Source organism: Pseudopipra pipra, chromosome 23, assembly GCF_036250125.1.
Source record: "Pseudopipra pipra isolate bDixPip1 chromosome 23, bDixPip1.hap1, whole genome shotgun sequence".
NCBI lineage: Eukaryota > Metazoa > Chordata > Aves > Passeriformes > Pipridae > Pseudopipra > Pseudopipra pipra.
In genome coordinates, this window is record NC_087571.1 from 2,109,680 (window position 1) to 2,123,276 (window position 13,597).

The following is a 13,597-nucleotide window of genomic DNA, read 5'->3' on the forward strand; positions in this document are numbered from 1 at the left end:
AAGCTCCTGGTTTCCAGTCCAAGGGACCATCCCTTGGATTTGTTTGCTTGTTTTTTTTCCCCAAAACCCTCAAGTCTGCCCCAGGAAAAGGTGGTTCTCAGAGGCACCATCACCACAGGGCTGGCCAAAAGTGACATTCCTAGAGAATAAATAACGGCTGAGGCAGTGGTTTCTGAAACAGTTTTATTAAATGACAGTGCAAAAGGAGCAGTAACAAACTATCTCTTGTGGGTAACAATAACAAACCATCTCGGTTCAGTTCAATTCCCTGAATGAGGGACAGCACCAAGTGCCTGGATCTCAGCTCGCCTGTAAACGAGGAGACAAAGGTTCTAAAGCCTTTGCAGATGCAGAGGCTTGAAGACCCTGGGGAGGAAGAGGCTTGTGCTCAGCCCAAACCCTGCCTTTAAGGATGAAAGCTGCAGTGCTGGGTGAAAGTGACCTTCACTTGCTTTGCTGGTGCTTCCTGAGCTTGGAAAAACCACCGTGGTCACCTCCAGAACAGCCTCCTGGTCTCCCTTCCTGGTCTATTCCCATGACACTGGGATTTTCTCTTTGCAGGGATTGCTGTCTCTAGCTGCTGTGGAGTGGCTTGGCATACACGGGCTCCATGAGGTGGTAAATCAGGAGCAGGAACAGGCAGCCCAGGAAGACCAGGCTCATCACAGCCAGGAGGACGAAGCGACCGATGAAGAAGGAGTCCACGATCTGGAGGGAACACAAGCACAAAGATCCCAGCACATGTCACAGCCCCAGTCTGCTCCTGGAGCCTGGGAAAGAGAACCTCTGGGGCTCCCCCAGATTTCTCCCCTTGCTTCTCATCCCTGGCATGGGATGAGCGACAGGAATCTCTGCAAAATGCTACTTGTGGGAATGTTAATGTGGAGCAGCACAGTACTGAGCACAGGGAAGAGACACAAACCAAGCCCTGGAGCAGCTCTCCCCACTCACAAACCTCCAGCCCTGATTCCCTTTTAGAAGGGAAATAGTGGGAAAAGAAGAAAAAAATTTAAAAAAGAAGCTACAGCAGCAAGGCTAGACACAAAGAGAAGCCAACAGCGAGGAGGCTGGTTACAAAATCCCCCTCTCTGCTCCCGAGACCCCCCAGAGCTTTGCTCAGCCCCGGCTCAGCTTTATCCATCACATTAGCACATGCTCAGCCCTGGTGCTGCTGCAGAGACAGTCTCTGGTGAGCCAAGTGCTGGCTCCTTCTGCACGTTTCACTTTTTAATTAGCCAATTAGCAGAGTTTTGGTGCAGAAAGCCCAGGTCATGTATTATTGATAGGCAGGGCAGGTCCAGTCCAATTGAAGATCCATGAAAAAAAAAAAAAAAAGCTTTCCAATTGCGTTTGCCTCCCGGGCACAAACACGTGCTGGGCTGCCCTTCATCTCGCTCCCAGCCTTCACACAGGCAGGTCACATGCAACACAGAGAGAAGAAAAGAACCTTACAAGTATCTTTTAGTAGGGATTTACACAGATCAAAATCCAGAAAAGCAATAATTAACGCGCATTAATAATAGAACAGAGGAAACGGCACCTGAAAGGCCACAAAACTTTGTGTGTTCAGAGCCCAAAGAGCTCTGGGAGAGCTCAAGGTGGCAGCTCAGGCAGCCTGATGGAACCCCAGGTTGGGGGAGATCCTGTGCCTGAAAACACAGATGGCTCCATGCTCGAGCACAGCAATAACCTACAAAGAGAGCTGAAGAGCAGTTACTGGGCTTAAACAGAAAACAGAGCTGGGGGAAAGCGAAAGGCTGCAAAATCGGAAGGAAAATTATAAGGAAAGGGGGCGGCAGAGGGGGAGCAGGAGCTGCTGGAGCTGGGAGGGACCAAAGCAGGGGTATGATAGCTGTGCAGAGCCCCTGGGAGCCAAATCCCAGAGGTCAGGGTGGAACAGCACATAAATCAGGGATTTAGTCAGAGAAACTGAGAGACAGCGGCCCCAGGAGCCACACAGCCCGTGCCAGCCAGAGACTGTGCCAGAGGAGGAGACCAAAAAGGCAGCGCAGGGCCATTCCCGGGGCCTCGGGGCACCCTTGCAGCCCATCCCTGGGATAAAGAACCATTCCCAGAGCTTCAGGATGGCCCCATCCTTGGGGAAATGACACATCTGGGGCCATTCCCAAGGTAAAGGCCCATCCCCGGGGCCGCAGGGCAGCAGTCAGGGATGTGCAGCAGATAAAGGCACATCTCCAGGGTCCATCCACGGAGCCTCAGGGCACCCCCGGAGCCCATCCCTGGGATAAAGGCACATCTCCGGGATCCATCCCTCGAGCCTCAGGGCATCCCCGGAGCCCATCCCTGAGACAAAGGCACATCTCCAGGATCCATCCCTCGAGTTTCAGGGCATCCCCGGAGCCCATCCCTGGGGCAAAGGCACATCTCCACGATCTATTTCCAGAGTTTCAGGGCACCCCCGGAGCCCATCCCTGGGACAAAGGCACATCTCCAGGATCCATCCCTCGAGTTTCAGGGCATCCCCGGAGCCCATCCCTGGGGCAAAGGCACATCCCCGGGGTACCGCCCCCCGCCCCCGGGCCCGCCTGGCCGCTCAGGCCCGGGCTCACCTCCTCGGCGCTGGCCGGGGCCGGGCTCTCGCCCTCGCGGGGGAAGAGCAGCAGCGCGGCCGTGAGCGCGGCGGCTCCGAGCACCACGGGCAGCGCGGCGACCCTGCGGGGAGAGCGGAGAACGGCGGGGCGGGCTCAGCACCGTGCGGGCCCGTCCCCCCTCCCCATCCCCGCGGCTCACCGGGCCGTCCCGCCCCGTCCCCGCGGCTCACCGGGCGCGGCCGGCGCGGGCCAGCGCCATCCCGAGCAGCAGCGCCATGACCCAGAGCAGCAGCAGCGCCAGCACCCCCGGCCCCACGCCCAGCGCGCCCGCCATGCCGCGCCGCCACTTCTGCCTAGCAACCGCGCCGCCCCGGCCAATCAGCGCCGCCCGACGCGCACCTCGCACTGTCTATTGGCTGAGGGGCGGGGCGCGGGGCGTGACCGCGGCTTTCCCCGCCCCGCCTGACGCGAGTTCGGCGCTTCCCATTGGCTGAGTGGGGGGGTGAGGGGCGGGGCCGGCGCCTTTCCCGCGCTGCCGGAGGCGGGGGCGCGCCACGGCCGGTCCCGATCCCGATCCCGATCCCAACCCCAATCCCGATCCCAATCCCACTGTCAGTGGGAGTCCTATTGAAACAAGTCCCTGTTGAACCCTGGCCCTCCTTGTCGTCATGGAACGCCCAGAACTGCCCACTTCAGCCGCCCCCCGTCCCGCGGCTGTGGCCCCCACCCGGATCTCGGAGCTGCTCCCGCTGGAATTCCTCTCCTCTCCCAGTGCAGGCGGGTCAGTGCTTGGTTACCCAACTCGTGCCCACCTCGCTGCGGGGAGCGCCTCTGAACACGCTTTCGCCCCCAAACCCTAGAAATTCAGCTGTCCACGCCCTCAAAATATTTAGGGCCAAAATCAGGCAGATTTGGTTAATACACAGGGACTACCAACAGGGTTTTGGAACAGTCATGCTGGGGAGCTGGGGCAGCCAAGCCAAACCATGGGGATTTGTCAATGCTTTGAGCATCTTCTAATATCAAGGCAAGAGAAATTTCCATTTAAAATCAGTTTTTCAGCCTGCTTATAAATCCTGCCTCTTCACCATCCCTCATCTTGCCCATCAGACCCTGGCCAGTGTGGTTTGATGAGTGACTTTGTCGTAGAATACCAGAATCCCAGAAGGGTTTGGGTTGGAACGGACCTTAAAGACCATTTTATTCCAACCCCAGGCACTCAGCTCTCAACTACCAGTTAACCTGAAAAAACCCAAACATGATATATTCCCTCTCCCCCCTCAAATGCTTGAAGTCTGACGATGCTTTGGCTGCACACAATGTCACCCAGGTGCTGTTTCCTGTCACTCCTTGCGATGGGAGGAATAAACCAGCAGTTAATTGTGCTGTGCTGCACCGACCTGCCTCTCCCTGCGATGAAACCAGAGTCGCCGGCGTGACACCAACCGCCTCAGCAAGCAGAGCACAGACTGTTTCTGACACCTGCCTTTACTTGGCATCGAGTAGGAACCGGCTGCCAACATATTAAAAGCGTATGTTTGATAGCAAACTCCTTCCCGCTCCACCTTGTGCTGTTAATCCCACCAGGCAGGTTTTTTTCCCCTCTGCAAACCCCACATCCCCGATGTCCATCTTCTCCTCTGTTATTCCCCAAGCTTCCCGCTCCTGTTGGCAAGCAGAAATCACAGATTTGCTCCTGTTGTTTGGGAACGTCCCTTCGCTTTTCTCTATTCTGCCATTTCTTTTCCAGTCGTTTGTAAAACCCCAAATTTCTTCTCCACAGCCCTGTTTTCAGCTGGAACCTTCTTTTTCTGCCATTCCTCTCCTGTCTTTTGACTTTCCATCTGAAAGTGATAATTTTTTGTCCATCAGCCAGTGAGGCTTTTTCTAGACTTATTTTTCTCTTCTACCTTTTACCCACAGCTTTTCCAACGGCCTCTTTAACTTCTTCCTGTATTGACCAGATCTTTATTTCTTATCTCCATCTCCTGGTAGTTTCTTGATGCTGGCAATGACAGCATAAACCAGTTCAAGAGGTTGCAGCAGGGAACATGAATCATCCAGCTGTTGAGCCCACTGATGGACTGCACCAAATCCCAGGTATTTGGCCAGAGGTTGAAGAATAAATCCAATATACACTCCAGCAACCACATCCAGCGGCCAGGTTTGAGCCATGCTGCTTGTTGTTTTCAACCCCACCATCAAAACTGGGCTGATGGCAACTCAAGCACTGAGGTTTGGATTTGAAATGATGTCCAGCAGCTCCAAAAAGCCTATATATTTATCCCTATAATATTTATTCATAGAGATATAAATTATATCTATCTATCTGTAATATTTATTTGCATGGTCCACAGGGTACCACAGTGGGATTATGGTTTCTTTGAGCACAAAGGAGGCAAATGGTAAATCCACAGCTAAGGGATTGGGAGAAGGAACCTGGGAAAACCAAGCTCATTGGTGTGGTATTTCCAAGCATAACCTTCATTAGAAATTTCTTCATCCCATCTGCAACAAAACTCATCATCCTACACACAACCCTCTTCTGCATCTCAGCCTCCCCCTGGCATCAGAAATGCTTGGCTGGGGATTTGCCTTATGGACTGCTCTGGCAGCTGGTCAGTTGAATGCAAAGATTAGATTTTATGGCCAAAGGATCATTTACTGCTGGCCTAAAATAACTTTTCCTTCCATCTTTTACCTGCTGGGACTTGATCCCATTTACTCTTTGTATCAGAGTTGCATTGCACCTGGGAAGAAAAGGTAACAGAAAGTAGGAGAAAGGCAATGCTGAGTATAAAAGGTAAATTAAAAAATGTACGAACGCACTAGAAATTGAGGATTTTTGTGTTGTTTGCACAACTATGGGAGAAACTTCATATTTGTGGTGGTTGTTTTCCAGGATAACTGTTAATATGGGGGTGTTTGCTGGTGTCACAGGTCCAGGTTTCTCCAAGACTTTTGACTTGCACCACGTGACATTTGCATCCAAACCCTTGTGCTGGGGACAGGACCAATGACAAGTGATATGGTAATGATTGATTCCAGCTCCAATGTGTTTGATAGCAATAATTTAGGTATCATAAAGCCTTTCCTGGCAAGGCTCTCAAGGAATACCGTGCTTTAAACAAGGAGAGGCAGATCATCCAGGTGCTGTTGGATGCTCACAGCCCAGAAAACCCAATGCAAAGGGTTTATTTGGGCTTAAATAATTCAGCGTTCTCCAATGCTGAGGAATGATTTGAAGGATGCTTCGTCACTGCAGGTAGTTTTTCCCAAGGGAAAAATCAGGGAATTGTGGCATTTCTTGGCAAAGGCACGACAAAGATCCTGATGGTGGAATTGTATGAAATGGGCTTGGCATAGAGATGCAATTAGTGCTGAGGCTAATTAAACGCTTGGCCCAGGAGGATGGAGAGGTGACCTTCCTTCAAGGCCTGCAAGACAGGATCATATGGATCAAAGCTCTTTTGTAGGACACCGCTCAAGGAGCAGGTCCTGGAAATGGGGCGGGTTTGGGTCAAGACGCCCTTTTTTTGGGTTAAAACCTGCAAGTCCACCAAGCCCAGCTCATCCTGGTGGCCAAAATAACCAACATGGCCTACAATCAAATGATAATGAAGGATCAGACTCTCGCTGGCAGAGTGGGAAGTGCTGGATGGGGGAACTGATTTAAAACTCTTCGCGCAGTCGTAAAACTCCCGGTTTTCCGGCTGGAGCTCCTCGACGCTGCAATATTAGAATTAAAAAGAAACAGGCGTTGATGCAAGCAAGAAAATATTCTGCTCCTGATTTAAAGACTGGCGAATTGCTAAATATTTTTATTAGCAGCAAATTTGCAGCTTGCTGGAACTAATTTCACGCCCGGTAGATATGGAGCTTAAGCTGGGAATGGCGTTAAATTACTCTCTTGTAAAGGTGTTTAAGCCTCGTGATGGGGATCTGTTGGATGGTGGGGACCTGGCTGGGGACCCCCTTTTTGAGGGGGACTCCTTGTGGGTTGGGAGCCCCGGGATGGCAGTCGGGGAAAACAGCATCGGTGCCAAACACATCATTTTCGTCCTTGGTGTGACAGGACCCACCAGTCCCTCTCATTTTACTAAATTTGGTTGTGGGGGTTTGGTGCAAACCAGCGTGATCGTGGGGCCCTGAGATCCTCCAGCCCGGAAAGATGTTGTTTATATTTTAGGGATGTTTTTGGCCTGTTTTGGAGATTGTTTGGGATATTCGGCATTTAGTCGATTTTGTTAAGTTTTAAATTTATTTAATGGACGTTAAAATTTTATTTAATTGATTTAGAAAAAATATTTAATTTATTTTAATTGATTTTTTTTTTATTCAGGACATTCCAGGTTTAATTAATTTAAGAGATAGGCAGGAAGGACTGTATCCCCAAGTACCACTTGCCCTCCGTGCTCATTTTTTCCATGTTTTCTTTGCCAGCCTGAGGTTTTAGTCCTTGCCAATGGTTTTCCAGCCTAAATCCCTTCCTCCTCCTTCTGCAAAGCCTCTGAGTGGTCCAGGAACCCACCCAGCTTAGTGCAGGGGAAAAACCCATCCCGTTTCAATTTGTCCGGATACAAACTGGGACAGGTGCAGGGATGGGGTCAGAGGTTGCAGAGCTCGAGAAAGCAAAGTGAAGGCGTTGAGAGGATCCTATTACTCCTCTAAAAATACCACCAGGAGTGTGGCAGTGGTAAACAAGAGCTATTTAAATCCCTCAGTCCACTTTTTGTGATGGCAAAACATGAGGTTAAATAGTTCTCCCCAACTGACTTGGAGGCTGAGAAGCACTGAGTTGCCCTTTCCCAAAGAGAAATCCCCCCCCCCCCAAAAAAAAAGAAAGTTAAAATAATAGGAGAGGGTTAGTAATGGCTCCAGTGGGGATACAGCTCTCTCTCACAGGAACCCACTTCAGATTATCTTTCTCTTGCTGACGGCAGAAATCAATTTTAATCGTCCTGACGGGAAATGAGGATGTAAGACTTCAAACAGAACAAATCCTGCAACACTCAAAAAAATAATAAAATGGGATATGAAGTCACTTTTCAAATGAAAAAAAAAATTCCATCCCAGCAAGAAGAGATGCCTCTAAAAGCCCCAAAAGGCCCTGGTAGGTGGGAGGTAGAGGAGAGAAAACATTTCCTGTTGTGGGATGAGTCTGACCTCAACCAAGAAGCACTTGGAGAAGGTGGAAGGAGGAATACAGGGTGTCTCTGTCATCACCTGTTATGATTCCTATCACTCCCAAGTGGGAGGAAGTTGGTAATCTTTTGGTTTTGGTGCCTTGTTATATTAAATGGAACTTCAATTAAGTTTAATTAATTTGTGGATTGGTGCAATTAAGTTTTTTTGATACTTGGCTCTCTGAAGTTCAAGCAACCACAGTGATTTCCCTAAAGCACCTGTATAAAACAAAAGGTTGTATAAGTGTCTCCTGGGAATGCTTAAATGTCATCATGCCCACAAGGGGTGACATGTCCCCGTAGTGTCAACACCTCTGGGTGATATCGCAGCAAAACCTCTTCCAGCCAAGGAGAGGAAGGAGGAGAGAAACCATCTGAGGGATTCCAGTAGGACTGTAGAGCCCTCCCTGTGTGCTGCAAGGGATGGAGCAGAGGCAAAGCTAAAGGAAAGAGGTAAAGAACCCATGGAAAATGAGTTTAAGAAGGCTCAGCTGAAAAAGAAAGATAAGAACAGGGTCGGGGGAGACACTAAAAATTAACGTTTGCTTTTATAATGGCATTCCCAAAGGTTGTAAAGCCCATGGTGAGAAGTTTTTCCAAGGGGTTTCTATTTCCCATATGTTCCTCCGAGAGATGCTATTTCCCATCAATCTTATCCTTAAAGGGTATCAATATGGGACCTCCTTGTGTCATCACTTTCAGAAACCTCGGGCCTTTACCTGCGCCAACCTCTTCCTCCTTCCAACCCAGGAGTTTTCAGGCTGGAAACCAAAGAGCCATCGATAATGAAACCCACGACACTTCACGTTAAGTGGCTCATCATCCTCTGGCATTCCTCATAATGGCATTAATCACTGGCTGCTCATTAGACTTTAATGTGCCCCTAATATGTTCATCCATCGTAATTCCATTGCAATTGAGGGGTCGATGGTAATGCCTCCTTACTGGAAATGGTTGGGATGTTGGGTGGCTGGGAGCAACCAACAACTGCTGAAACGGCCCAAATTTATTGCTGAGGCTCCTGGGACTTTCAGGCAGGTGGTTTTTGGTTTGTTTTTTTTTGACAGCCAAGTGTGTTTGCAGTTTTCATTCTGGTTTTATCCTTGGCTCCTTGCAACACCTTTGCTCTCGCCCTTTTTCATTTGACATGTATCGATTTTTTTCCCCCCCTATTCCCCAGGTGGCAGCTTGGAAATGATGTGGCTGTTGTTGTTGTTGGTGTTATTTAAAAAAAATTTAATTTCCTTCCCTATTTGTGTGTGGCAGTGGGGAAATCAGTTGTGGTGGGAACTGGATGTGCAAGGTCAAAGCACCTCGTGAGTCCTGGGAGCTTCCTTCAAACGTCACATTGTTTCCCTTAAGCTCTCCTCTCCCTGACTCCTGAGACGTGTTTTTTGTATCCCCAAATGAAATTCTGGATTTTCACACACCTCAGGCTCATTAGTGAAAAGGATGTTCTTGTATATCCGACCATCACAGCCCTTGGTGAGCGCATGGCTTCCTCCCTGTGGACAACCCAAGGATGGAGATCACCCACCTCTCAGGCTTCCCTGGTGTTTCTCCTCACTTCCAACCTAATTTTTTCATTGCTGGTGGATGCAAAAAAAAAAAAAAAAAAGGAGATGAGTCCTTCCTGTTGCATCATGACTTTGTGGTCCTTCCAAAACCCTGCACAGGTTGCCCGGTGCTTTGCAAGGGCACCATTTTATTTCAGCCCAGGGGTTTTGGTCTTGGATCCCAGGAGCTTTGCATCCCAAAGGATGCATAAAGCTTATTTTGCTTTCCTTTGCCTGCGGAGCAGATATTATGTAGTGCTTTGGTTTGCTCAGGTCCATTAGCAAGTCTCCGAGATAACTCCGGCAGCCAAGGATATGAATCATTTAGATGGTATTTAAGATCCTTCTGGGTAACCTGTGCAAGAAAAAAAATTAAAAGGCGGCTAATCAAATGGCTTTGAGGGCTGTAAAAAAGCAGAATTCAATCCCTGCGAACTTTCCGAGCTGTAATTTCAGGAGAGATCAAAGATGACACTAACCTAAGGAAGTAAAACTACTCAAAATTCAAAGTTTATAGTCCATCTGTCTCTTTGCTTCAGGGAGCTGGTATTAAATTTATTGCTAAATAAAACAAGCCTAGGAAAAGTCAGCGTTGAAATCTGCATACTCATAAGAGAATTAACAGAGCTCTCCTGCTATGATGGCTGCTTCTCAATTTGCATCTTTAAAGAGTTGTGACCATCTCTCCACTTCTCCCTTCACCGGATCCTCAGGAGCCAGGCCTGGCATCGCTCGGTGAAGAGATGCTGCAGATGAAGGTTGAACTCCCGTCGTGGACTGAACCGAAACGAGGACGGGGAAGGGATGCTGAAGCCCAGCCAAGGTGAAGAAACATCTCAGGTGGAGCCAAAATTTTAAAAGGCCGGGATTCAGCATCTCCAGGTCACGTTTGCCGGCTGTCTGGTACCCAACTACTTCAGATATCCCCCGGAAAAATAAACTGGGGGTGTTTTATTGCCTGACCTGGCTCAGCCCACCAACCAACCCTGGTTTGGGTTTTACAGTATTTGTGCAAGGTGTAGTTTTATGATTATTTATATTTTTTATTCCCCTCCAGCCCATCCCTATCTCAACCAGCCGATATCGCCTCCGGAAAACAAAATTCCAAAGCTTGCTGAAGTGCTGAAGGTAAGTCACTTTAAACATCCAGAGCCTCCTTTTTTTATTATTTTTTTATTTATCCCTGGAAATGCTTGGGAAAGGATCAGTCAGTCGGATGCTTGCAGTAACTTTGCACAGGAGAGCCTGAAGGAGCAGCAAAAACCAGCCACAGACTTATTATGCCTTGAAATTAAACACTTAAAAGGACTAAGTTGGCAGCAGGGATTTTCTAATCAAAATATATATAACCTGCCATTTATCCAGCATTTGCCCTCTGGAAGGACCCCAAAGTGCTTTTCTGGCTCAACAAGCCATCCTTAACTCCTGCTCAGCTGGTGTGGGGAGGGGAGAAATTCTGTTTTTTCAGGTATTTTCCCACTTGATCCCAGCTGCTTGGTGAGGCAGCAACTGGGAAAAATCCTTTTTTTTTTTTTGCTTCAACTTTCCTTATTATTGATCCATCAATGCCACACAAGAAATAAACTTAATCTTATTTAATCTCACATGGGGAATATAGAGCCATCCTGGCATTGATCACTTATTCTTAATACATCCTCCTTGTGCCTATGGATTATTGGTAAAACCTTTTAATTATATTTTCCCATGTATTTATCTATTAGTAGTTGGGGAATCAATGTAGTGTTACTTGGTCTAATGTATGTCTGAGACCGTTTAAAATGCACGGTGCCTTCAAAAATAACATCACCTCATTGCCAGAATTCTTTTGGGGTTGACTCTCATATTATTCCCAGGAAAACCACGTGCACAGGTAAAAATAAACATTTTACAAGAGGACTTGTCCTGTGGGTATGTAAACTATCATAAATGGAGGGGAATAAGGTTGAATAAAAATCTTCTATGAGCTAAATGGGTGAAATTTGGGGAATCTCTTAACTTCACCCCAAATTTGGTACAAGCATCATTGGGTTTGGACAGATGGACGTGGGACGTGGATGGTCCCTATGTTGCTTTTCAGGCTGCCTTGGTTGATGCTGTATTTTTTTCTTCGCTTGAAACTCGTAACTGGAGAGGGCCTGGAAAGGTGCGGGAAAATATCCGTGTCCTAAACGTCTCCTAAAAACCCAACGCAAATTTTAATGAGTGATTTGCATTGAGCGTCGTCGCCCGATCGCAGCGCGGTGCCCGAGCGGGAGGGATGGAGGGTACCACAGTTTGGAGCAGCATCCTGCCTGAAACGAGTCCTAAATTTCCTTAAGGGATTCCTTTTTAGCATCCTTTAGCTCCCGAGGGGGGTTGGACATCCTCCCTGGAAGGAGGACGTTAAAGGGTCGTGTCTCTCCAACCCGTTGCGGTGCTTAAGCCCGGCTCAGCCGCAGATCTGTGTCCTGAAACCCCGTCTTGTTTTTAACATCTATCACTGAATAATTTACCCGTATCTCGCGGAGAATCCCGTCACAGTTCTCACAGAGAAATCCGACACGAGCAATAATGCAATCTTGGAAAGAGAATTGAATTATTTATGGAGGAGCAGTCAAACGACTGAGACTAAACCGCTATATTTTATGTAATTTGTTTCCTCCTGAAGCCTGTTATGTAAAAATGTAAATATTGCTGGTTATATATGTTGCCGCTGTTTAATATTTTAGCAAACGTGCTCCGAGTACTCGTTGCTTTTGGAAAGGAACAGGCTGTGTCCTCTTGAATAAGCACTGATGAGTTTGGGGCAATTAGATATTTATGACACTGACTTCAGATATCAAAAAAAAAAATCCCCCTGAGGTGCCCATGAGGACCCCCAGAATCTGGGAGATTTTTAGGTGGAGAGGGTTTAATTTTGGGGAGGTTTTCCAGCAATCTGGACTGGGATAGGGATGGAGTAAGGTGTGTGGTGGAGGGTTTTCTAGTTGTGGGGTTTGGACATCCCTTCCAGCTGCAGTCACTTGAGGGTGGTTCAAGGTGGGGAGAAGTACCCTAACTCTGCTCAGTAGGAGTGCTGCTGAACATCCTTGGTCCTGGAGATCTGGAGGATCAGGGCTGGTGGGATGAGATGTGACCACAAAAAGATCACCCAGGGGTGACCTGTTGCAGCAGAAAGATGCCTTTTTTTTTTTTTTTTCTGGGGAAAAACCCACCAGGATTGAGTATGGGAGAATTTTAATTTACCATCAAAAAAAAAAAATTCCAGCAAGCTCCCATGGCTGGATGATGAAGTAGCCAATCCCACTGGGAAATAAGACACCTTGTTTTTTTTAACCTGGGATGATAATTAACCTCTGGAAAAACTCTCCAGGGAAGAAGCAGCTTTTGTGTTTGTGAAGGAAAAACCTGGGGCTGGATACTTTTCCTGGAGTTTGAGCATGAGATTCCAAAACCAGTGGAGGAATCTCTTTGGTGATTGGCAATGGAAACTGGGGAAGAGGGATGCTTGAGGAGTGAATGTGGGATATTCAAGGAGCAAATGTGGAATGCTTGAGGAATGAATTTGGGATGCTTAAGGAGTGAACGTGAGGTGCTCGCTGCTGCTGGCTCCAGAAGAAACATTCCTGCACCAGGGGAGCCCTAAAATTTTGAGCACTTGGATATTTTTGGCAATGATGCAGCTTAAAATACGCCCCACGTGTGCCTTCTCTCCTTATATCCCTGTTCTCCAAGATGACATACGAGCGAGATGAGAGGTCACGCGCGGATGATCCCGTGGTCCTTTGATACCACGATGATGGGGTTTCCATCTGCTTCCCCTTCACTCTTCCATTCTGATTCTCCAGCTTCTGAAAAAACCCAAAATATTTTCTGCCCAGCATCCCCAGCTGGCTGAGACACCCGGCGACAGCTTTATGGCTCCTCGTCTTCGCTCGCTTCCGTGGAATAGTAATGAGGGAGGGGAAAAACGTCCCGTTGGCTGATTTACAAGGCAAGAAATTCCTATAAATCATTCCAACGTCTCCAAGGGATCTTGGATGCTCTGAGTTCCCGCTGGTTGTCCCAGCAATGCAATGCAGAGATGCTTTCTTTTTTTGGGGGGGCTGGTGGGGGGGTGGGATGCATCCCAGCCATCCAGTGCATCTCTCCGTTATTTTATTGATGGATTCCAAGTGGGAACCATCTATTTTCTGTTGCTCTCCAACGGCCAACCCAGAGGACATCGACGTATGTTAGAGGCTGCTCCCGAGTAGGAAGCACAAAATATTTTCTGGATGGACTTTTCCGGGGGGATAAGCTGGAAAGAGGGATTTAGGAACAG

The 13,597-nt window shown here is 48.3% G+C and overlaps 1 protein-coding gene across 1 annotated transcript; it reads right to left on the minus strand.

Annotated features, from left to right (window-relative positions):
- Window positions 1-169: 169 nt before the first annotated feature.
- On the minus strand, window positions 170-2,914 carry TMEM218 (transmembrane protein 218). The gene is made up of 3 exons (XM_064634369.1): window positions 2,783-2,914; window positions 2,571-2,673; window positions 170-708 (listed from the first exon to the last, which is right to left on the minus strand). The coding sequence occupies exons 1-3, from the start codon at window positions 2,884-2,886 to the stop codon at window positions 574-576; spliced, it is 342 nt and encodes a 113-aa protein (XP_064490439.1). The 5' UTR covers window positions 2,887-2,914; the 3' UTR covers window positions 170-573.
- Window positions 2,915-13,597: the final 10,683 nt, after the last annotated feature.

Coding starts and splice junctions, on each gene's coding strand:
- TMEM218 (XM_064634369.1), bottom strand. CDS start 2,886: ATGGCGGGCGCGCTGGGCGTGGGGCCGGGGGTGCTGGCGCTGCTGCTG. Junction 2,674..2,782: donor GCCCGCGCCGGCCGCGCCCG/GTGAGCCGCGGG, acceptor CTCTCCCCGCAG/GGTCGCCGCGCTGCCCGTGG. Junction 709..2,570: donor CCCCGGCCAGCGCCGAGGAG/GTGAGCCCGGGC, acceptor TGTTCCCTCCAG/ATCGTGGACTCCTTCTTCAT.